General features: G+C 47.2%; 1 protein-coding gene and 1 pseudogene across 3 annotated transcripts in view; both read left to right on the forward strand.

The window, feature by feature from the left end:
- Positions 1-22,283, forward strand: part of PLCD4 (phospholipase C delta 4) — a 30,263-nt gene that overhangs the window by 6,560 nt on the left and 1,420 nt on the right. The window contains exons 2-13 of one of the 3 annotated variants that reach the window (XM_077957598.1): positions 2,139-2,193; positions 2,330-2,488; positions 3,921-4,516; positions 8,570-8,699; positions 9,430-9,661; positions 14,091-14,292; positions 15,978-16,122; positions 17,109-17,261; positions 18,066-18,257; positions 19,551-19,707; positions 20,061-20,177; positions 20,416-20,588. In XM_077957598.1, coding sequence (XP_077813724.1) covers positions 4,260-4,516; positions 8,570-8,699; positions 9,430-9,661; positions 14,091-14,292; positions 15,978-16,122; positions 17,109-17,261; positions 18,066-18,257; positions 19,551-19,707; positions 20,061-20,177; positions 20,416-20,588 — 1,758 coding nt within the window. In that variant the 5' untranslated portion in view covers positions 2,139-2,193; positions 2,330-2,488; positions 3,921-4,259. The remainder of the gene's footprint in view (positions 1-2,138; positions 2,194-2,329; positions 2,489-3,920; positions 4,517-8,569; positions 8,700-9,429; positions 9,662-14,090; positions 14,293-15,977; positions 16,123-17,108; positions 17,262-18,065; positions 18,258-19,550; positions 19,708-20,060; positions 20,178-20,415; positions 20,589-22,283) is intronic. The other 2 variants (XM_028831120.2, XM_077957599.1) reach the window with 2 other exon arrangements.
- On the forward strand, positions 5,885-5,975 carry LOC114671669 (small nucleolar RNA U3; annotated as a pseudogene).

Here is a 22,283-nt window from a genome sequence, read left to right on the forward strand (position 1 = left end):
TATGTTGTCCATGCTGGTCTTGAACTTCTGGGCCCAAGCAATCCTCCCTCTTCAACCTCTCAAAGTGCTGGGATTACAGTCTGAGCCACTGTGCCCAACCAAGAATTGAATATTTCTATAGGGGCATAACTAGAATCAGCGTGGCCACAATCAAATTTTCTAGTCCTTTTCAAGGGAAGTTTGTTGTCAGCTACTAGGACAACTTAACCAGGTCCTATATTTCACAGCATATATCTTTTTTTTCTTTTTCTTTTTTTTTTTTTCTTTTTTTTGAGACAGAGTCTTGCTCTGTCACCCAGGCTGGAGTGCAGTGGCATGATCTCAGCTCACTGCAACCTCCACCTCCCAGGTTCAAGCAATTCTCCTGCCTCAGCCTCCCGAGTACCTGGGACTACAGGCGCCCGCCACCACGCCTGCCTAATTTTTTGTATTTTTAGTGGAGACGGGGTTTCACCGTGTTAGCCAGGATGGTCTCGATCTCCTGACCTTGTGATCCACCCGCCTCGGCCTCCCAAAGTGCTGAGATTACAGGCGTGAGCCACCGCGCCCGGCCCTAACTGGTTTTTTTCTTCTTTTTATTGAGACGGAGTCTCACTGTGTCGCCCAGGCTGGAGTGCATGGCACGATCTTGGCTCACTGCCAACCTCTGCCACCTGGTTCAAGCAATTCTCCTGCCTCAGCCTCCCAAGTAGCTGGGATTAAAGGTGCCTGCCACCACGCCTGGCTAAGTTTTTTGTATTTCTAGTAGAGATGGGGTTTTGCCATGTTGGCCAGGCTGGTCTCAAACTCCTGACCTCTGGTGATCCGCTAGCCTCGGCCTCCCAAATTGCTGGGATTACAGGCATGAGCCACCGCACCTGGCTGACAGCATATATCTTATAAGAGGTACCCTTTTTTGGTAGGTAGAGAAAATTTGAAAATGTGTTTCTGAGACTTGTATAACTTATTTGGTCCATTAAAACTGTGAGAATAGGGGCCGGGCGCGGTGGCTCAAGCCTGTAATCCCAGCACTTTGGGAGGCCGAGACGGGTGGATCACGAGGTCAGGAGATTGAGACCATCCTGGCTAACCCAGTGAAACCCCGTCTCTACTAAAAAAATACAAAAAAACTAGCCGGGCGAGGTGGCGGGTGCCTGTAGTCCCAGCTACTCGGGAGGCTGAGGCAGGAGAATGGCGTGAACCCGGGAGGCGGAGCTTGCAGTGAGCTGAGATCCGGCCACTGCACTCCAACCTGGGCGACAGAGTGAGACTCCATCTCAAAAAAAACAAAAACAAAAACAAAAAAAACTGTGAGAATAACTGTAAAGAAAAAGTATAAAATATGCTTTACCATGTGAAGGTAGAAGAAGACAACTAAATATTGTCAAAGAGAAAAAAGAAAGTCTGGCCAGGTGTAGTAGCTCACACCTGTAATCCCAGCACTTTGGGAGGCCAAGGTGGGTGGATCACGAGGTCAGGAGATTGAGACCATCCTGGCTAACGTGGTGAAACCCCATCTCTACTAAAAGTACAAAAAATTAGCCAGGCGTGGCGGCACATGCCTGTAGTCCTAGCTAATTGGGAGACCGAGGCAGGAGAATCACTTGAACCCGGGAGTTGCAGTGAGCTGAGATCGCACCACTGCACTCCAGCCTGGGCAACAGAGCGACACTCCATCTCAAAAAAAAAAAAAAAAAAAGTCTGCGCTAGTCGCCTCAGGAGCTGGACAGTCTACGTGGGAGCATAGAGAGGGCTCCCAGAATAGGGAAGCTGGAAGGATTCTACCTGGAAATAAGAAGGCTAGGATGTGAAGAGATTCTAGTTTCTGAAAGGGACATCCAACAAGATGTTAGTTCCTAATAATGAGAGGGTGGGGAGTGAGCAAAATGTGGCACTAGTAGACTGTGGGTTATTGGGTAGGAAGGGGGTGCTTGGTGGACTCTTTGGTTTAGCCTTCTCTGAAGATAGCCATGAGAAATAGCGGAGGCTCTGGGATCAGACATATCTTGATTTAAATTCTGATCCTTATGTGATTTGAGGCAGGTTTCTAGACCTATCTAAAGTCTCAGAGTCACTAAACTCAAAATCAGAAGCAAAAATCAGCTACAGACTATCTTTAAGATTCACCCAGAGTCCTTTGCTCTTCCTTTCTCCTTTAGGTGATCTGGTGCCAGCCGGTGGAACAGTGGGTGATGGCATCCCTGCTGCAAGACCGTGAGTGTCCCTGCAGGGGAAAAGGGCTTAGCATATAGCTCAGGGAAGGGAAGGAGGCTGGACCCCTGTTTGAGAGCTTTCCCTGGGCCTGCTACCCTCTCTGCTGGCTACCTAACCCCTGCTTTTCCTGACCTAGGGCTGACCACTGATCAGGACTTGCTGCTGATGCAGGAAGGCATGCCGATGCGCAAGGTGAGGTCCAAAAGCTGGAAGAAGCTAAGATACTTCAGACTTCAGAATGACGGCATGACAGTCTGGCATGCACGGCAGGCCAGGGGCAGTGCCAAGCCCAGCTGTGAGTGACCTGGATAGTGGGGGGTGGATATATGGGTGGATAGAGTCCTGAGGAGCCTGGCAGGGGAGGGACCAAAGTCCTATGATGGTGTGCGTTTGTGCTGTCCTAATTGTGGCTATATCTGAGCCTGTAAAAAGAGATCATAACACTACTTGCCTCATAAGGCTGTAATGAGGATTAAATTAGTTATTCTATCTAAAAGGCTCAGGAGAGTACTGGAACATAGTAAAACATAATAAATCATTGGTTACATCTTGTTATTATTATTATAAGACCATCATCTTGGGCATCAGCCTGCCTGAATTAAAGCCCTAGCTCTGCCACTTTCTGAGTAGCTGTGGAAAATCAAGTAGTTAAGCTATGGCTGGGCCTGGTGGCTCAATGCCTGTAATCCCAGCAATTTGGGAGGTCGAGGCAGGGGGACTGCTTGAGACCAGAAGTTCAAGACCAGCCTGGATAACATAGGGAGAGCCTGTCTCTATAAAAAATAAAAATAAAAAATTAGCCAGGTGTGGTGCTGTACGCCTGTGGTCTCAGCTATTTGGGAGGCTAAGATGGCAGGATCACTTGAGCCCAGGAGGTTGAGACTGCAGTGAGCTGTGATCACACCACTGCACTCCACCTGGGTGAGTGAGACCCTGTCTCTAAAAAAATACATGTATACATACATACATACATACATACATCAAGCTTCAGTTTCCTCATCTGTAAAATGGGGATTAAACAGTAGGTTACAAGGACTCAATTAGTTAACATGTAAAACACTTAGCATGCGATGTAAAACCAGAATGCATTTAATAAATGTTAGCCATCATGATAAATATTTTTAAATACAAAATTGCAGCCAGGTGTGGTGGATCATGCCTGTAATCCCAGCACTTTGGGAGGCCGAGGCAGGCAGGTCACTTGAGGTCAGGAGTTTGAGACCAGCCTGGCCAACATGGTGAAAACCCATCTCTACTAAAAATACAAAAATTAGCCGGGCTTGGTGGCAGGCACCTGTAGTCCCAGCTACTCGGAAGGCTGAGGCCAGAGAATCGCTTGAACCCAGGAGGCAGAGGTTACAGTGAGCCTAGATTGTGCCATTGCACTCCAGCCTGGGTGACAAGAGCAAAACTTGGTCTCAAAAAACAAAATAAAACAAAAAACAAAACAAAGTAGTGTGCACTTATTGGCCGAACTCTTTATAATAACAGGAAATAATTTGATCACAGGACACATCTAAGAGAGTCTGTTTTAGAGACAAATTGCTCACAATCCGTACCACCCCCAGCTGAGGTAAGAGGGTGAAAGAATTTCTCTGATTCCCTCGTAGACATCTGGAAAGAGGAAGCCCTCAAACCTGGAATGGGAGAACTGGACTTAGGGATATAATGCTTTAGTATAACTGCTTCTGCCTTTCAAATGTATTTCCATTTGTCATCCCCACCAGTCCTCCTGTGATCACCATTGGGGCTGCCTATGGAAGGGGACTATCCATTATATCAGATGAGGACACTGAGGAGTTAAGTCATTTTGGTTTGTGTCATACTGCCAGCTTGTGGCTGGAAGCCATGTCTTGCCACTCCCAGCACAGGCCCTTTGCCATGCTGCCTTTGAAAACATCAGTGATTCATATGGACTCCTGAATCCCTGGGGTCTGCATCTCTCTGTACTAATGCTTTTTGGGATTCAGTCTGCAGAGGCTGGGGTTCTTTTCTATGGTGTCATGGAGAAGGGGGTGCTGGTCCTTCACTCTTAGCCCCTGCTATTTGTTGGACTCCCTTCCTCAATGCCTTCACCTGCTTCTTCTCTGGCAGTCTCAATCTCTGATGTGGAGACAATACGTAATGGCCATGATTCCGAGTTGCTGCGTAGCCTGACAGAGGAGCTCCCCCTGGAGCAGGGCTTCACCGTTGTCTTCCATGGCCGCCGCTCCAACCTGGACCTGGTGGCCAACAGTGTTGAGGAGGCCCAGATATGGATGCGAGGGCTCCACCTGTTGGTGGATCTTGTCACCAGCATGGACCATCAGGAGCGCCTGGACCAGTATCGGCAGGATGGAGTCAGGGTGGGTGAGGGATCACTCTACCCCTGAAGGAGCCAAATCCAACAGGTTTAGGAAAAGTGAGAAGGGGTGCACAGCTAGGGAGGCCCAAGTGTCTAGATGGTATGGGCAGGGACAGCTCAGGTCAATGTGAGACAGAATACTGAGGGAGGAATGGATGCTACGGATGACATAGCCAGGCATGAATCAGGACCCCCAGGATTGGAGGAAGAGGCAGTGAGAGGCAGAGGAGCAAACAAGATGCTTCTCCTAAGAGCTGCACAGAAGATCCCAGTGTCATTAACCGGCATATAGGTGGGAAGCAACCCCTTAGAAGGCTCAGTGACACAGACTCACTCCAAGTTTCCTGGATTTTTACCATTTCATTCATTTATTCATTCACGAGCTATTAAGCAGAACATATCAGGCACTATGCCAGACTGTAGGGGTCTGTAGAGGTGGGGTTTCACCACATTGTCCAGGCTGGTGTCAAACTCCTGGCCTCAGGTGATCCACCAGCCTCAGCTTCCCAAAGTACTTGGATTAATTACAGGTGTGAGCTACTGCACCTGGCCACACCTGGCTAATTTAATTTTTTAAAGTTTATTTTATGGGGGTCAGGTGCAATGGCTCACACCTGTAATCCCAGCACTTTGGGAGGCTGAGGTGGGCGGATCATGTGAGCCCAGGAGTTAGAGACTAGCCTGAGCAATGTGGCAAAATCCCGTCTCTACAAAACAAAACAAAAAATTAGCCAGGTGGATTACATGCCTGTAATCCCAGCTGCTTGGGAAGCTGAGGTGGGAGGATTGCTTGAGCCCAGGCTCAAATATATATATATATATATATATATATATATATATATATATATTTTTTTTTTTTTCGAGACAGAGTCTCGCTCTGTCACCCAGGCTGGAGTGCAGTGGCACAATCTTGGCTCACTGCAACCGCCTCCCGGGTTCCAGCGATTCTCTTGCCTCAGCCTCCCGAGTAGCTGGGACTACAGGCACATGCCACCACATCCAGATAATTTTTGTATTTTTTTGTAGAGACAGGGTTTCACCATCTTGGCCAGGCTGTCTCAAACTCTGGACCTCACGATCAACCCACCTCGGCCTCCCAAAGTGCTGGGATTACCGGCATGAGCCACCATGCCTGGCCATGGGTACAAAGATTAATGAGATTCACATACTGCTTCAGTTAGTGAAGAGGATGGAATTGTGTAAATACTTTTCTGTTTGGCTGGGCACAATGGCTCACACCTGTAATCCCAGCACTTTGGGAGGCCGAGGCAGGGAGATCACTATATTGCCCAACCTAGGCAGCACAGGGAAGACTGCATCTTTACAAAAAATTAAAAAGTTAACTGGAAGACTATACTTTCAGGGGTAATTTCTATTGTTCATTACTAGAGAAGTTTCCCTGAATGTGTAGAGCACCATAAAATAAGTTTTTTTTATTTGAAACAGGGTCTCACTCTGTCACCCAAGCTGGAGTGTGGTGGCACAATCTCGGCTCACTGCAGCCATGACAGCCTGGGCTCAAGCAATCCTCCCACCTCAGCTTCCCAAGCAGCTGGGATTACAGGCATGTAATCCACCTGGCTAATTTTTTGTTTTGTTTTGTAGAGACGGGATTTTGCCACATTGCTCAGGCTAGTCTCTAACTCCCGGGCTAACATGATTCGCCCGCCTCAGCCTCCCAAAGTGCTGGGATTACAGGTGTGAGCCATTGCACCTGACCCCCATAAAATAAACTTTAAAAAATTAAATTAGCCAGGTGTGGCCAGGTGCAGTAGCTCACACCTGTAATTAATCCAAGTACTTTGAGAAGCTGAGGCTGGTGGATCACCTGAGGTCAGGAGTTTGACACCAGCCTGGACAATGTGGTGAAACCCCACCTCTACAAAAAAATACAAAAAAGCCGGGCGCGGTGGCTCAAGCCTGTAATCCCAGCACTTTGGGAGGCCGAGACGGGTGGATCACGAGGTCAGGAGATCGAGACCATCCTGGCTAACATGGTGAAACCCCATCTCTACTAAAAAAATACAAAAAACTAGCCGGGCGAGGTGGCGGGCGCCTGTAGTCCCAGCTACTTGGGAGGCTGAGGCAGGAGAATGGCATGAACCCGGGAGGTGGAGCTTGCAGTGAGCTGAGATCTGGCCACTGCACTCCAGCCTGGGCGACAGGGCGAGACTCCGTCTCAAAAAAAAAAAAAAAATTAGCTGGGCATGGTGACACATGTCTGCAATCCCAGCTACTCCAGAGGCTGAGGCACCAGAATCACTTGAACTGGAAAAGGTTGCAGGGAGCCGAGATGGTGCCACTGCACTCTAGCCTGGGTGACAGAGTAAGACTCTGTCTGCAAAAAAATTTTTTTCTTTAATTATAAAAGAATTTTTAGGCCGGGCGCGGTGGCTCAAGCCTGTAATCCCAGCACTTTGGGAGGCCGAGATGGGCGGATCACGAGGTCAGGAGATCGAGACCATCCTGGTTAATACGGTGAAACCCCGTCTCTACTAAAAAATACAAAAAACTAGCCGGGCGAGGTGGCGGGTGCCTGTAGTCCCAGCTACTCGGGAGGCTGAGGCAGGAGAATGGCATAAACCTGGGAGGCGGAGCTTGCAGTGAGCTGAGATCCGGCCACTGCACTCCAACCTGGGCGACAAAGCGAGACTCCGTCTCAAAAAAAAAAAAAAAAAAAAAAAGAATTTTTATTTCTTTATTTATAATAAACAAATAAAGTAGCCAGGTGTGGTGGTGCACACCTATAGTCCCAGCTACTTGAGAGGCTGAGGTGGGAGGATCACTTTGGTCTGGGAGCTCGAGGCTGTAGTGAGCCATGATTGCATCACTTTACTTCAGCCTGGGCAACAGAGCGAGACTCTGTCTAACAAACAAACAAAAACAGCCAGGTATGGTGGTGGGCGCCTGTAATCTCAGCTACTCAGGAGACTGAGGCAGGAGATCTCTTGGACCCAGGAGATGGCAGTTGCAGTGAGCCAAGATCGCCCTAGTGCACTCCAGCCTGGGTGACAAAGTGAGACTCTGTCTCAAAAAAAAAAAAAAAAAAGGGTCAGGCACGGTGGCTCATGCCTGTAATCCCAGCACTTTGGGAGGCCGAGGTGGGCAGATCACAAGTTCAGGAGATCAAGACCATCCTGGCTAACACAGTGAAACCCCGTCTCTACTAAAAATACAAAAAAAGGCTGGACGCAGTGGCTCACGCCTGTAATACCAGCACTTTGGGAGGCCGAGGTGGGAGGATCACAAGGTCAGGAGATTGAGACCATCCTGACTGACACTGTGAAACCCCGTCTCTACTAAAAATACAAAAAACTACAGGCATGGCGGCGGGCGCCTGTAGTCCCAGCTACTCGGGAGGCTGAGGCAGGAGAATGATGTGAACCTGGGAGGTGGAGGTAGCAGTGAGCTGAGATCACGCCACTGCACTCCAGCCTGGATGACAGCGCAAGACTCCGTCTCAAAAACAAAAACAAAAACACCTAAAGGAATATGGACTTTTTTTGTTTTGAGACAGAATCTCACTCCATCACCCAGGCTGGAATGCAGTGGTGCGATCTGGGCTCCATGCAACCTCTGCCTCCCTGATTCAAGCGATTCTCATGTCTCAGCCTCCCTAGCAGCTGGAACAACAGGTGTGTGCCACCACACCCAGATAAATTTTTTGTATTTTTAGTAGGGATGGGAGTTCACCATGTTGCCAGGCTGGTCTCAAAACTCCTGACCTCATGTGATCCACCCACCTTGGCCTTCCAAAGTGCTGGGTTTACAGGAGTGAGCCATTGTGTCTGGCCAGAATATAGATGTCTTTCTGCAGGCAACAGGGAGGTCCCTGCAGGTGCCTGGACCATACAGTGACAAGACAGATTGGTGCTCTAGAGAGATTATTCTAGAAGCTGTGTGGAGAATGGATTGGCACTGGGGAGAGAGACTGGCAGGAAAGACAGGGGAGAGATGTAAGTGGATGAATGTGCACACACAACTCCACACACAAACAGACACATTAGTACTTTTGCCTTGACTCATACCTGGATGGCTGAGTGACTGGTTTCAACGTGGAGACAAAAATCAGGATGGTAAGATGAGTTTCCAAGAAGTTCAGCGGTTATTGCACCTAATGAATGTGGAAATGGACCAAGAATATGCCTTCAGTCTTTTTCAGGTGAGTCTGCGGGGAAGGATTTCCAACAGCCAACAAGGCCACATTTTCATTTGGCCAGAAGTCCTCTGACCCCAGTTCACAACACTCAATTGTTAAATCTCTGCTATGTGCCCTAAGTGCTAGGCTCAATGCTCTAGGCTTGATGGGAAGTATAGGGGGTGATTCTTGCCTTTCAGTCTTGTTGAAAAGTCATAATTCTATGAAAGGTAAATAACAATATGTTATTATGTTGGACCTCAAGGACCTCTCTGTCCATGGCCAGAATTTCACAGGTGCCTAGAACAAAGGAAAACCCCAGCTAGAATGTGAGTAAATAGGAGGAGGGATCTTCTGACCTTTTAGGGACCTTTGGGAGATTTAATTCTTTCTAGTTGAAAATTTTCTCTAGTAGCAAATGGTATGGCTAAAATTTTGCTTCTTACCTACTGAAGTGATTTATTCTATGAACACTAAATGTTAGGAGTTCCATGGGAGTTTTATGGAAGCATGTTTGGATCTATCTGTCTGTAAAATTGCTTTTACAGTGCAAGTCAAGGTCATAACATTTCCTGTTCTCCATGATGTGCTTATTTCACATTGCATGCTTATATCAAAACATCTAATTTACCATATAAATATATACACCTATGTACCCACAAACATTAAAAAATTTTTTAAAAATTAAAATAAAAAGATAATAACATTTCCCATTAAAAGGTTCATTCACTCTCCCCTAAACCCTCTCTTGCAGGCAGCAGACACGTCCCAGTCTGGGACTCTGGAAGGAGAAGAATTTGTAGAGTTCTATAAGGCATTGACTAAACGTGCTGAGGTGCAAGAACTATTTGAAAGTTTTTCAGCTGATGGGCAGAAGCTGACTCTGCTGGAATTTTTGGATTTCCTCCGAGAGGAGCAGAAGGAGAGAGACTGCACCTCCGAGCTTGCTCTGGAACTCATTGACCGCTATGAACCTTCAGACAGTGGTAAGATGAATCAGGTGAAGAGGCACCAGACATAGGGGTTGGAGAGAGGGGCATGATTACAAGGTCCAGAGACAAGCAGCCATCTGCCTGAGTGAAGGTTGAGTCTATCCCTATCCTGATCCCTACCCAATCATCTCATTTAACCACTCCTCCCAAAGGAGGGCAGGCATTCCCTGTTCAGACAAGACAGAGGTTTCCTCTGAGGTGCTAGATCTCTCAGGAGGAAGAAGAGTCCATGGCTCCCCATTCCTCCATTATGCTCATGTTTCCTTTACTTTCAGGAAGTTCTTTCTGATACCAGCTTTGCTCTCACTGGAAACGGAAAACCCTTGATCCTCTTTCTTTGGTCTCTTCTCTAGTGCATATGATTCCTTTTCCTCTGGTTCTTCTTTCATGGTTCCTGTTTGCTATTCCTTTAAATGCTGGCTCTCTGCCCTTTCCTGAGTTGTCTTCAATTCAAGTGGTTCTTGAGTCTCTAAGCCCCTGAGCCAGAAAGCCAGTTAGCCCGTGGCTGGGGGAATAAGGAGGCCAGTTATTTAGCTTTTAACGAGTGCAGCTGAAATATACCCTCTTGGTCTTCAAAGTTTCTTCCTCTTGCCTCTTCAGTAGACTCATTTCCTGCCCTCCATTCCCTTCAGATTGTGAGAAATTTACATTAATAATAAATAATTTACAAGGAACTTTCACATTCCTCATTTCATTTAGTCCTTAGTACAACCTTGCAAGTCAACAGTAATCTTTATTGGTCCTTTATTACATATCCCATAATGCTCTAATATCTCTATGTACCTTTTCCTTTTTCTTTTCTTTTCTTTCTTTTTTTGTTTTGTTTTGTTTTGTTTTTTGAGACAGTTTTGCTCTTATTGCCCAGGCTGGAGTGCAATGGCATGATCTCAGTTCACCACAACCTCTGCCTCCCGGGTTCAAACAATTTTCCTGCCTCAGCCTTCCGAGTAGCTGGGATTACAGGCATGTGTCGCCACACCTGGCTAATTTTGTATTTTTAGTAGAGGATAGGGTTTCACCATGTTGGTCAGGTTGGTCTCGAACTCCCGACCTTAGGTGATCCACCTGCCTCAGCCTCCCAAAATGCTGGGATTATAGGCATGAGCCACCACGCCTGGCATCTACCTTTTCTAATACAATGATCTGTTGAAATGGGTCCTGCTATTAAGTCAGTTGTATAAAAGAGGAAAACTGAGGTTTAGAAAGATTCAGTGACTTGCTCAAAGCCAACATAATGAGAGAGGAACTGAGATTCAAACCCAGGTCATCTGACTCTTAGCCAGTGCCTCTCTTGAGAATGAGGGTAAGAGCTGGGATGGACGAGAGCTCGACAAGTGATCCAGGTATTCTGGGTCTAAACTCTTACTCCCTTTTATTCATTCATTCATTCATTCATTCATTCATTCATTCACTATTTCAGTGAATGCTTATTGAGTTGCTATAATGTGTCAGGACCTATGGTAGGCACCAGAGATATATTAGTGCCTAGATCAGACAAGGACACTGCCCTCATAAAACTTAGAGTCACACAGAAAACATTACAATCAATTATTTCAGATTTGTTTGGGTGTTCAGAATAGAGGTTGTAGGCTGAGTGCGGTGGCTCACGCCTGTAATCCCAGCACTTTGGGAGGCCAAGACGAGCAGATAACCTGAGGCCAGGAGTTCGAGACCAGCCTGGCCAACATGGTGAAACTCTGTGTCTACTGAAAATACAAAAATTAGCCAGGTGTGGTGGTGCACGCTTGTAATTCCAGCTACTTGGGAGGCTGAGGCATGAGAATCGCTTGAACTTGGTAGGTGGAGGCTGTAGAAGCCGAGATTACACCACTGCACTCCAGCCTGGGTGTCGTAGGCAGACTATGTCTCAGACCAAAAAAAAAAAAAAAAAAAAAGAATGGAGGTTCTAAAGCAACCATTTCAGAAAATGAAAGTGAAGAGAGTTAAGAAAGGTTAAGAAATAGGATCTCTAGGCCAGGTGCTGTGGCTCACATTTGGAATCCCAGCACTTTGGGAGGCCGAAGCAGGAGGATCACCTGACATCAGGAGTTCAAGAACAGCCTGGCCTACATGGTGAAACCCCGTCTCCACTAAAAACACAAAAAATTAGCCGGGTATGGTGGCAGGAGCCTGTAATCCCAGTTACTCAGGAGGTTGAGACAGGAGAATCGCTTGAACCTGGGAGGCAGAGGTTGCAGTGAGCCGAGATCATGCCACTGCACTCCAGCCTGGGCGACAGACCAAGACTCTGTCTCAAAAAAAAAAAAAAAAAAAGAAAAGAAAAGAAAAAAAAAGAGAGAGAGAGAAAGAGAGAAATAAATAAATAAATAAATAAATAAATAGGATCTTCTGTTCCCTGTGCAGAATCCAGTAAACATCAGTTACATTTCTTTCAACTTTCGACCCCCACCCCTCTTGGTGTTTCCTTCCCTTGAACTTGACAATCAGATACTACATCTGGCTACAGAGAGTAGTATCAGTCAAAAAACCTGGGCTCAGGTCTCCACTGTGCTTCTTATTAACTGAGTAACTGTGAGCAAGTCACTTAATCTAACTAACTCAGTTTCCTCATTTGTAAAATAATTGATGACCAAATGAAATAATGCACATGAAAAGTATCTGACAACAGTAAATTTACCTGAGTGATTTATTACTGTCAAGAATGAAACTTTCTGACTGGGCACAATGGCTCACGCCTGTAATCCCAGCACTTTGGGAGGCCGAGGCAGGCGGATCACTTAAGGTCAGGAGTTTGAGACCAGCCTGGGCAACGTGGTGAAACCCCTTCTCTACTAAAAATATAAAAATTGGCCAGGTATGGTGGTGGGCACCTGTAATTTGAGCTACTTGGGTGCCTGAGGCAGGAGAATCGCTTGAACCTGGGAGGCGGAGGTTGCAGTGAGTGGAAATTGAACCATAGCACTCCAACCTGGGTGACAGAGCACGAGACTCCGTCTCAAAAACAAACCAACCAACCAACAAACAAAAAGAATGAAACTTCCACCAGGTGTGGTAGCTCATGCCTATAATACAGGAGGCTGAGGCAGGAGGACTGCTTGAGTTCAGGAGTTCAAGACCAGCCTGGGCAACATAGTGAGACCCCATCTCTAAAAAAAAAAAAAAATTAACCAGGCCTGGTGGCACATTCCTGTAGTCCCAGCTACTTGAGAGGCTGAGGTCAGAGGATTGCTTGAGCCCGGAGGTCAAGGCTGCAGTGAGTTGTGATCGTGCCACTGCATCCAGCCTGGGTGACAGAGTGAGACTCTGTCTCAAAAAAATAAAAGGAAACTTCCTGCCCAACTTCCTGTCCTTCTTCACAATCTCCAGGACTTGTGAAACCTGGAGCAAGGAAGCTGGCCATGAGAGTCAGGTTGTTCCACCTTCCAGGTGAGCCTCCTTGTAGCAACATTATTCTCAGTGAGACTGAACAGCCCAGTGGTACAGGGCATGACTCTGACACCTGGCGGCCTGGGTTCAAATCCCAGCTTCTACACTTACTAATTATGACACCTGGAGCAAGTTACCTCACCTCTCATGGCAGATTATATTACATCTACTTCATCATGTTAGTGAGAACATGAGTGAGATGCTGCATGGAATGCCCTGGGCATAGAGCGAGTGCTTAACAGTTGTTAAGTCATTGTTATTGTTGTTGTTATTGTTGTTGTATAAAGCCCATACTGAGATTGGAGGGAGCTATGGAAGGAGTAACAGGGCCCTTTCCTCAATGGGAGTGTAGTCTAAGGGGAGGTTGACAAATGCTCCTCAAAACATCATATGGGAACATGGACAGTAAGAAGAAATCCTCAGGCCATAGTTAGTCACAGGTACACAGCCCAAGGAAGAAAATACAGGTAGCTTGGCCATGTCACTAAGCCTTTGACTTTGATTCTCTCTGGGCCTCAGTTTCTCCATCTATAAAATTAGCCCTTTGGATGTTGTCCATTATAGTAACTGTGAACTCCATTTGGCTATTTAAAATTAAATTAACTAAAATCTAATAAAATTGAAAATTTAGTTCTTCAGTTACACAAGCCATATTTCAAGTGCTCAGTAGCCACATGTGGCTAGAGGCTACTATATATGACACTGCAGAATAAAACTTTTTCTCATTAGTACTATAACATAAAAAAAGACCAAAAAAAAGTAAAAAAAAAAAAAAGACATTTATCTCATTATAGGAAGTTCTATTGGATAGCACTGGACTTGAATAATCTTAATGATTCCTTTTAACATTCTTTGGGGGTGGGAATGATTGAAATGATACACACTAGGTGGGGCAAGTTTGGGATCTAAAGGCTGGGAATGGGTGCCATCTGAAAGGCAGGACTCTGGATGGAGTGGGAGGAAGGATGGTCTGTAGGTGTGCTGGGATGCTCCCATTCAGAGCTTCTCACCTAGTGTTCCCCTATCCACACTCCAGGCAAACTGCGGCATGTGCTGAGCATGGATGGCTTCCTCAGCTACCTCTGCTCTAAGGATGGAGACATCTTCAACCCAGCCTGCCTCCCCATCTATCAGGATATGACTCAACCCCTGAACCACTACTTCATCTGCTCCTCTCATAACACCTACCTAGTGGGGGACCAGCTTTGTGGCCAGAGCAGCGTCGAGGGATATATACGGTGCAGTGGTGGTAGAGAAGGGGTCCAACTCATGAGAAGGACTGTGTAGAAAAGTGAGGGGAGCTGTCAGTGTCTAACAGATTGGGACAGTGTTGTGGGGGTTTAGGGGCTGAGGAGCCCTGGGTACCAGAGACACTTGGCAGAGATATTGAAGATTGGTGGGAGAATGGTAATGAAACCCTATGGGTAAATGGAACTTCTCTTTCACAAGCTATGAAACTCTCCTGGAACTCAGAGGCCCTCACAGATTTATATTTAACAAATAAATAAACAGATTGTTAAATGGAAGGCAATAGAGAATAGGAGTTAAAAATATAGGTTCTGGGCTGGGCGTGGTGGCTCACGCCTGTAATCCCAGCACTTTGGGAGGCTGAGGTGGGCGGATCACGAGGTCAGGAGATCGAGACCATCCTGGCTAACATAGTGAAACCCTGTCTCTACAAAAAAAAGTACAAAAAATTACAGGTGGCGGGCACCTGTAGTTCCAGCTACTCGGGAGGCTGAGGCAGGAGAATGGCGTGAACCCGGGAGGTGGAGCTTGCAGTGAGCCGAGATTGCGCCACTGCACTCCACCCTGGGTGACAGAGCGAGACTCCGTCTCAAAGAAAAAAAAAAAAAAAAAAAAAAAATATATATATATATAGATAGATAGATAGATAGATAGATAGATATAGGTTCTGGAGTCAGACCATCTGAAATGATATCTTTCAGATATAATATATAAATATAAATCAGATATAATTTCTAACTCTTTCACTTGGTACTCTGGGGCTAAGTATTTAACCTCTATGCCTCAGTCTCCCCATCTATGAAACAGGGATGGTAACAGTGCCTATTCTGTCTGGGTTGTTGTGAAGAGATAATCCATATGTCAATAGCTAATAAGCAGTTGCTGATTTTATTGTGACCAATCATAGATTAGATTGAATAGTCAAGATATCTTTTTATTACCAGCAACTGAACTAGTAGCTTCAAGGGATACAAGGATGAATGGAACATATAGTTTCCACCTTAGGAAGTCTAGCTGAGAAATTAAGGTGTAAATATACTGACAGTTTGAATAACCAGGGTGTTGTATAGGGATATAAAGCCAGAACACCAGCTGGACACAATGGCTTATGCCTGTAATTCCAGCACTTTGGGAGACCGAGGCGGGGAGATCACTTGAGCCCAGGAGTTCGAGACCAGGCTGGGCAACATAGTGAGAGCCCGTCTCTACAAAAAATACAAAAATTAGCCAGGTATGGTGATGTGTGCCTATAGTATCAGCTACTCGGGAGGCTGACGTGGGAGGATCGCTCGAGCCTGAGAGGTCAAGGCTGCAGTGAGCCATGTAGCACCACTGCACTCTAGCCTGGGTGACAGATTTAGACCCTGTCTCAAAAAAATAAAAGTAAATATAAATAAATAAGTAAAACCAGAACACCAGAAGCATCATGAGGCAATGTGTGATAGATTGCTATGGAAGGACTGTGAGTCAGGTGGGCTGAAGTATGGGTGGAGATCAGCGTGAGCTTGCAGCAGTGTCCCCATGGATGGAGAAGGCTCTATGCAGATGTAGCTTGAAGGGGTCTGGATGGGTAAGCGCTGGTGAGCGCTGTTCTCTTCAGAGTGGGGAGACAGTCCCTAGGTAGAAGATCCGATATTGACCTCTCCTATCTCTTGGGGGGATGGGGTTCTTTCAGGGCCCTGAAGCGGGGGTGCCGCTGCGTGGAGGTGGATGTATGGGATGGACCTAGTGGGGAACCTGTCGTTTACCATGGACACACCCTGACCTCCCGCATCCTGTTCAAAGATGTCGTGGCCACAGTAGCACAGTATGCCTTCCAGGTAGTAGCCCCAGAATGGGGACACTGGTGAGGCCAGAAGGTCTGAGGGAAGAGCGACTGGCTCTGGGTCTGGGGAGGGTGGAGGAGTGCAAGGGAAGTTCCATCAAGAGAGGATTTAACTGTAAAGCATCAGGCAAATACTAAAGGCTGATTATGAATAAGTGTTGGACGTGTTACTAATAATTCATAGTTATGGAGGTGATTACTTATGGTTAGAAACTATTACTTCTTCAGTCCAGGCATGGTGGCTCACACCTGTAATCCCAGCACTTTGGGAGGCCGAGGTGGGTGGATCACCTGAGGTTGGGAGTTTGAGACTAACCTGACCAACATGGAGAAACCCTGTCTCTATTAAAAACAGAAAAATAGAAAATTAGCTGGGCATGGTAGCACATGCCTATAATCCCAGCTACCTGGGGGGCTAAAGCAGGAGAATCCTTTGAACCCAGGAGGTGGAGGTTGCAGTGAACTGAGATTGCACCAGTGCACTCCAACCTGGGCAACAAGAGTGAAACTCCATCTCAAAAAAAAAAAAAAAACTATTACTTCTAACAAGTTCTATCACCCTTCTGGAAGAAGTGGATAGGAAACACAGAGATAGTGGTGAGCAGGGCTGAAGAACAACAGGAATCTGGAGGATGAAAACATGAGAGTGCAACATGAACACATAACCAGGAAATGTGGCCTGGCCTTCCCACTCAGAGCCTGAAAACTGAAAGGTCCCAGAGGGGCCTGGGTCAGACTTGGCACAGGTATGAGATTTAGGATCCCAAGATGTGAATGTGTCTTTAGCTGTGGGCAGTGTCCCAGGCATGGGCCTCAGACCCAGCAAGATCTCACTGAATCCTATAACGGAGTTGGAAGAGTTTAGCGATCAGGATACTCATTTGAGTGAGTAAGTAGGGAGGCCTAGGAAGCAGGTACTTGAAGAAGTAGGTTGCGGTGTTTTAGAACTCTGAATCCACTGTTCCCTCCCCTCACCACCAGACGTCAGACTACCCAGTCATCTTGTCCCTGGAAACCCACTGCAGCTGGGAGCAGCAACAGACCATGGCCCGCCATCTGACTGAGATCCTGGGGGAGCAGCTGCTGAGCACCACCTTGGATGGGGTGCTGCCCACTCAGCTGCCCTCACCTGAGGTAGGGACACTATTCCTCCAGCCCAGACTCTGCTGTGGCTTCCGGATTCCTCCACCTGGGCTCCTTCCTCTATGCCCCTCTTTGTTCCCTTTTTTCTATCCTCGGATGGACCACCTTGCTCTTTAATGTCCTTGGAGACAATTTTAACTTAAAATCTAATTGAACACAGAATTCTATTTATAGTTCTCTAAGTTTTAAATAAACAATTTACATTTTTTTTTTCTCAGTGGAAGTATCTTGATTTTTTTTCCTTGTAGTTCATAGTTGTTGTGGACTATACAAACCATATAAAGGGAAATCTCCCCTCCTATCATAATCCCAACCTCTCCCATAACAAGCAGCTATCGACAGATTTTTTTTGTTTTTTTTTTTGAGACAGAGTTTCGCTCTTGTTGCCTAGGCTGGAGTGCAATGGTGTGACCTCGGCTCACTGCAACCTCCGCCTCCTGGCTTCAAGTGATTCTCCTGCCTCAGCCTCCTGAGTAGCTGGGATTACAGGCGTGCACCACCACACCTGGCTAATTTTTGTATTTTAGTAGAGATGAGGGTTCACTATGTTAGCCAGGCTGGTCTCGACTTCCTGACCTCACGTGATCCACTCTCCTCAGCCTCACAAATTACAGGCCTGAGCTACTGCGCCTGGCCCTGAGTTTTCAAGTCATGTTTCTAAAGGCTTTCCCACAGTAAGATTATTCAGGCCAGGTGCAGTGGCTCACGCCTCTAATCCCAGCACTTTGGGGAGTGTTTTCCCAGGAGTACCCGAGAGCAGACAAGTAGACAGGCCCCTTCATTTTTGTCCCCTAGGAGCTTCGGAGGAAGATCCTGGTGAAGGGGAAGAAGTTAACACTTGAGGAAGACCTGGAATATGAGGAAGAGGAAGTAGAGCCTGGGCTGGAGGGTGAGCATGAGTCAGAATTGGCGCTGGAGTCCCAGTTTGAGACTGAGTCTGAGCCTGAGCCCCAGGAGCAGAACCTTCAGATTAAGGACAAAAAGAAGGTAAGCCAGGAGTGGTCTTTCTGCTTTGGTATTTAGTCAACTTGCACAAGCTGAGGGCCTGTTTGTGAAGACTGGAGCCGTGCAAGGTGCAGGGCCAAGGAGCAATGACCCTTCCTCCCAATGAAGGAGATTTAAGAATGCATATATGGCATCAACATATATTATATACTGCCCTATATAGGTATGTTGCAGTGGCTTTCCAACTTCTTTGGGCCACACAATCTTTCAATTTTTTTTATTAATGAAATCTTATACAAAATAGATAAATGCAGAACCATCCTAGTTGAAGCACCCATTTGGCTTTCTCCTGGGTGCCCTAGTGACTCTTAAGACATTTTTGTACTTCTTGGTTTTCTTAAAGGCCAGCTTGAAAACCAGTGATGAGGGGATGTGTGTGTCTGTATGTGTAACATTATTATATTGGGTAAGTAGGGGTTACTGGAATGATTGCTGTGACCTCAGCCAAAGTGGGCACAGAGAAAGCTTCTTGGAAAGGGTTTTAGGAAGGACCAGCAGTAGCCAGAGCAGGAAGGAGAGCGCTTTGAGGTGGGGAGGCTGAAGGCTCTGAGAAGGCTATGCTACAGTGGTCCATCTCCCTGTGGGGAAGGGAGGCACAGGGAGAAGGGATGCCATTGGTGGGGCCTCCAAAATCCTGGTTTGAAGTCTGCCTTTCTCTCTCTTGTGCATTTGTGTGGCTCACTCAGCCGACTGACTCCTAGCTTATCCTGTGCTTTCTGGGGCTGTGGTGTCTAACATGCTGCCATGTCCAGGGATGGAAATGGGAATTCAGGAGACAAATCCAAAGATATAACTCTGGGACTCTCACATCCTTCCAGGTGTGACTTCCATGACCATTTGCATACCTTGACATATCTGTCTGGATTCATGTACATTTTGACCAAAGATTATTGTTCTTTTTAAATGAGAGGGAGGGAGGATAATGCCTCTCTGTTTAAAAATAATAAATTTAAAACCTCTTACCCAGGATGTAACATAGAGCAAACACAAGCCCAGAGGCTGACACTGATCCCAGCAATACATGCAGACCGCCTTTATTCCCATTCCCACCCCCAGGTTGTGACGTGTCCGCTGTTTTGTCCGTCTATCTGTTGTCAGATTGTGGCCCAGGCTCCTATTTCCAAGCCTGGGTCCCTTCTCTTGTCCCAGCAGGTGAGGCAGGAGGGAGAATACACTGGGGAGGCAGTGGGCAGAGGTTTAGGTTGGATGGCCATTAGCTTCTTCTCTCTCAGACGGCTGAGGGTTCAATTCCATCTTCTTTTCCACCTTTTCCAGAAATCCAAGACCATCTTGTGTCCAGCCCTCTCTTCCCTGGTTATCTACTTGAAGTCTGTCTCATTCCGCAGCTTCACACATTCAAAGAAGCACTACCACTTCTATGAGATATCATCTTTCTCTGAAACCAAGGCCAAGCGCCTCATCAAGGAGGCTGGTCAGGACCAAAATGGAGGGATGGGGAGGGAAGTGGGATGGATAGGTTCAGGCCCGAAGGACTGGCAGGTAAGTCCCAAGAAAAAAGACAAGGTATCTAAGGAGGGATGAAGGAGTTCAGAAACTCCTCAGAACAGGCATGGGTAGAGGAGTTATGAATAGTGGCTCAAGGGTCTAGGGGCAGGAAAGCTGGGGAAGATGGTCTGGATGGAACAGAATAGAGAGGCATAGTGAAACTTTCTGGAGCCAGCTTCAGATGCTGGAGAGAAGGGTGAAGGGTAGGCAGGGTCCTTGGGACTAGGGAAGTGGGAGATTCCACCCCACTTTCATCTCCCTCTCTATACCCTTTTACAGGCAATGAGTTTGTGCAGCACAATACTTGGCAGTTAAGCCGTGTGTATCCCAGCGGCCTGAGGACAGACTCTTCCAACTACAACCCCCAGGAACTCTGGAATGCAGGCTGCCAGATGGGTGAGGCAGCAGCAGGAACTGGGAAGAGGGAGTGGAGGAGCAGCAGGTGGGAAATAAGTTCTCTAGTGACAGTAGGGTTGGGGAATGCTCAAGAAAATCACTAGGCTGAGAAGTGCTATCAGTGGAGGTATTACCAGCAGGTACCGTGCACCCAATACCTATCTTCTTAACTCCCTGAAAGAGGGGCTGGAAGGCCTCCATGGTGAATCTTGCTCTTCTTTTCTCCTGGGGCCCTCAGTGGCCATGAATATGCAGACTGCAGGGCTTGAAATGGACATCTGTGATGGGCATTTCCGCCAGAATGGTGGCTGTGGCTATGTGCTGAAGCCAGACTTCCTGCGTGATAACCAAAGTTCCTTCCACCCCGAGAGACCCATCAGCCCTTTCAAGGCCCAGACTCTCTTAATCCAGGTACAATGGAAATAAGCTGTTGGGAAGAAACTGAGATAACTGGGATAGAAGTGAGGGAAGAGGTGGCTAGGCCTGACAGGAATATTAACTGTCTAGTTTTAGCTTTTGGAGCCAGCTGCCTAGCTTCAAACCACAACTTCCTAATTGGGTAATGCTGGGCAAGTTCCTTAGCCTCTCCATACCTCAGTCTGCTCACCTGCAAAATGGGGGTAACACTACCACCTGCCTGACAGGGTTATAAGGAGTATAGCTGTTAATATGAAGTTCTTACAACTCCTGGTACACATGAAGTGCTATAAAAGAGGCTGATTGGGAGCGATAGCTTACACCTGTAATCTCAGCGCTTTGGAGGCCAAGGCAGGAGGATTGCTCGAGCCCAGGAGTTTGAGACCAGCCTGGACAACAGTGAGACCCCTATCTCTACAAAAAATTTAAAAATTAGCCTGGCACATGACTATAGTCCTGGCTACTTAGGAGACTAAAGCTGGAGGGTCACTTGAGCCCAGGAGTTAGAGGTTGTAGTGAGTGATGACCGCCCCACTGCATTCCAGCTTGGACGACAGTCTCATCGTGTCTCTTTGAAAAAAAAAAAAAAAAAGGCCGGGCGCGGTGGCTCAAGCCTGTAATCCCAGCACTTTGGGAGGCCGAGGCGGGCGGATCACAAGGTCAGGAGATCGAGACCACAGTGAAACCCCGTCTCTACTAAAAATACAAAAAAAAAAATTAGCCGGGCGCGGTGGCGGGCGCCTGTAGTCCCAGCTACTCAGGAGGCTGAGGCAGGAGAATGGCGGGAACCCGGGAGGCGGAGCTTGCAGTGAGCCGAGATCGCGCCACTGCACTCCAGCCTGGGCAACAGCGTGAGACTCCGTCTCAAAAAAAAAAAAAAAAAAAAAAAAAAAGGCCAGGCGCGGTGGCTCAAGCCTGTAATCCCAGCACTTTGGGAGGCCGAGACGGGTGGATCACGAGGTCAGGAGATCGAGACCATCCTGGTGAACACAGTGAAACCCCGTCTCTACTAAAACTACAAAAAACTAGCCGGGCGAGGTGGCGGGCGCCTGTAGTCCCAGCTACTCGGGAGGCTGAGGCAGGAGAATGGAGTGAACCCGGGAGGCGGAGCTTGCAGTGAGCTGAGATCCGGCCACTGCACTCCAGCCTGGGCGACAGAGCGAGACTCCGTCTCAAAAAAAAAAAAAAAAAAAAAAAAGAAGAGGCTGCTGTCATTAGCATGCCTACTTTCAAACTGTTGAATTTCTACCTGGATCCATTTTATTTTATTTATTTATTTCTTCTGAGACAGAGTCTTGCTCTGCTGCCTAGGCCGGAGTGCAGTGGCATGATCTTGGCTGACTGCAACCTCCGCCTCCTCGGTTCAAGTGATTCTCCCATCTGAGCCTTCCGAGTAGTTGGGACTACAGGCGCCTATCACCATGCCTTGCTTATTTTTGTATTTTTAGCAGAGATAGGGTTTCACCATGTTGCCCAGGCTGGTCTCCTGATTTCAAGTGATCCACCCACCTTGGCCTCCCGAAGTGTTAGGATTACAGGTGTGAGCCACTGCACCCGGCCCTTGGATGCATTGTAAATTGCAGATAGAACACTAGAAGAAAATATATTACCCATGGAGGATGTTCTGCAAACCAAAAAGCTTCTCCTCCCCTGGGATTGGGAGTAGGGTCAGGTGGGGCTGGGCTGAGC

This window comes from Macaca mulatta, chromosome 12 (assembly GCF_049350105.2).
Source record: "Macaca mulatta isolate MMU2019108-1 chromosome 12, T2T-MMU8v2.0, whole genome shotgun sequence".
Taxonomy (NCBI): Eukaryota; Metazoa; Chordata; class Mammalia; order Primates; family Cercopithecidae; genus Macaca; species Macaca mulatta.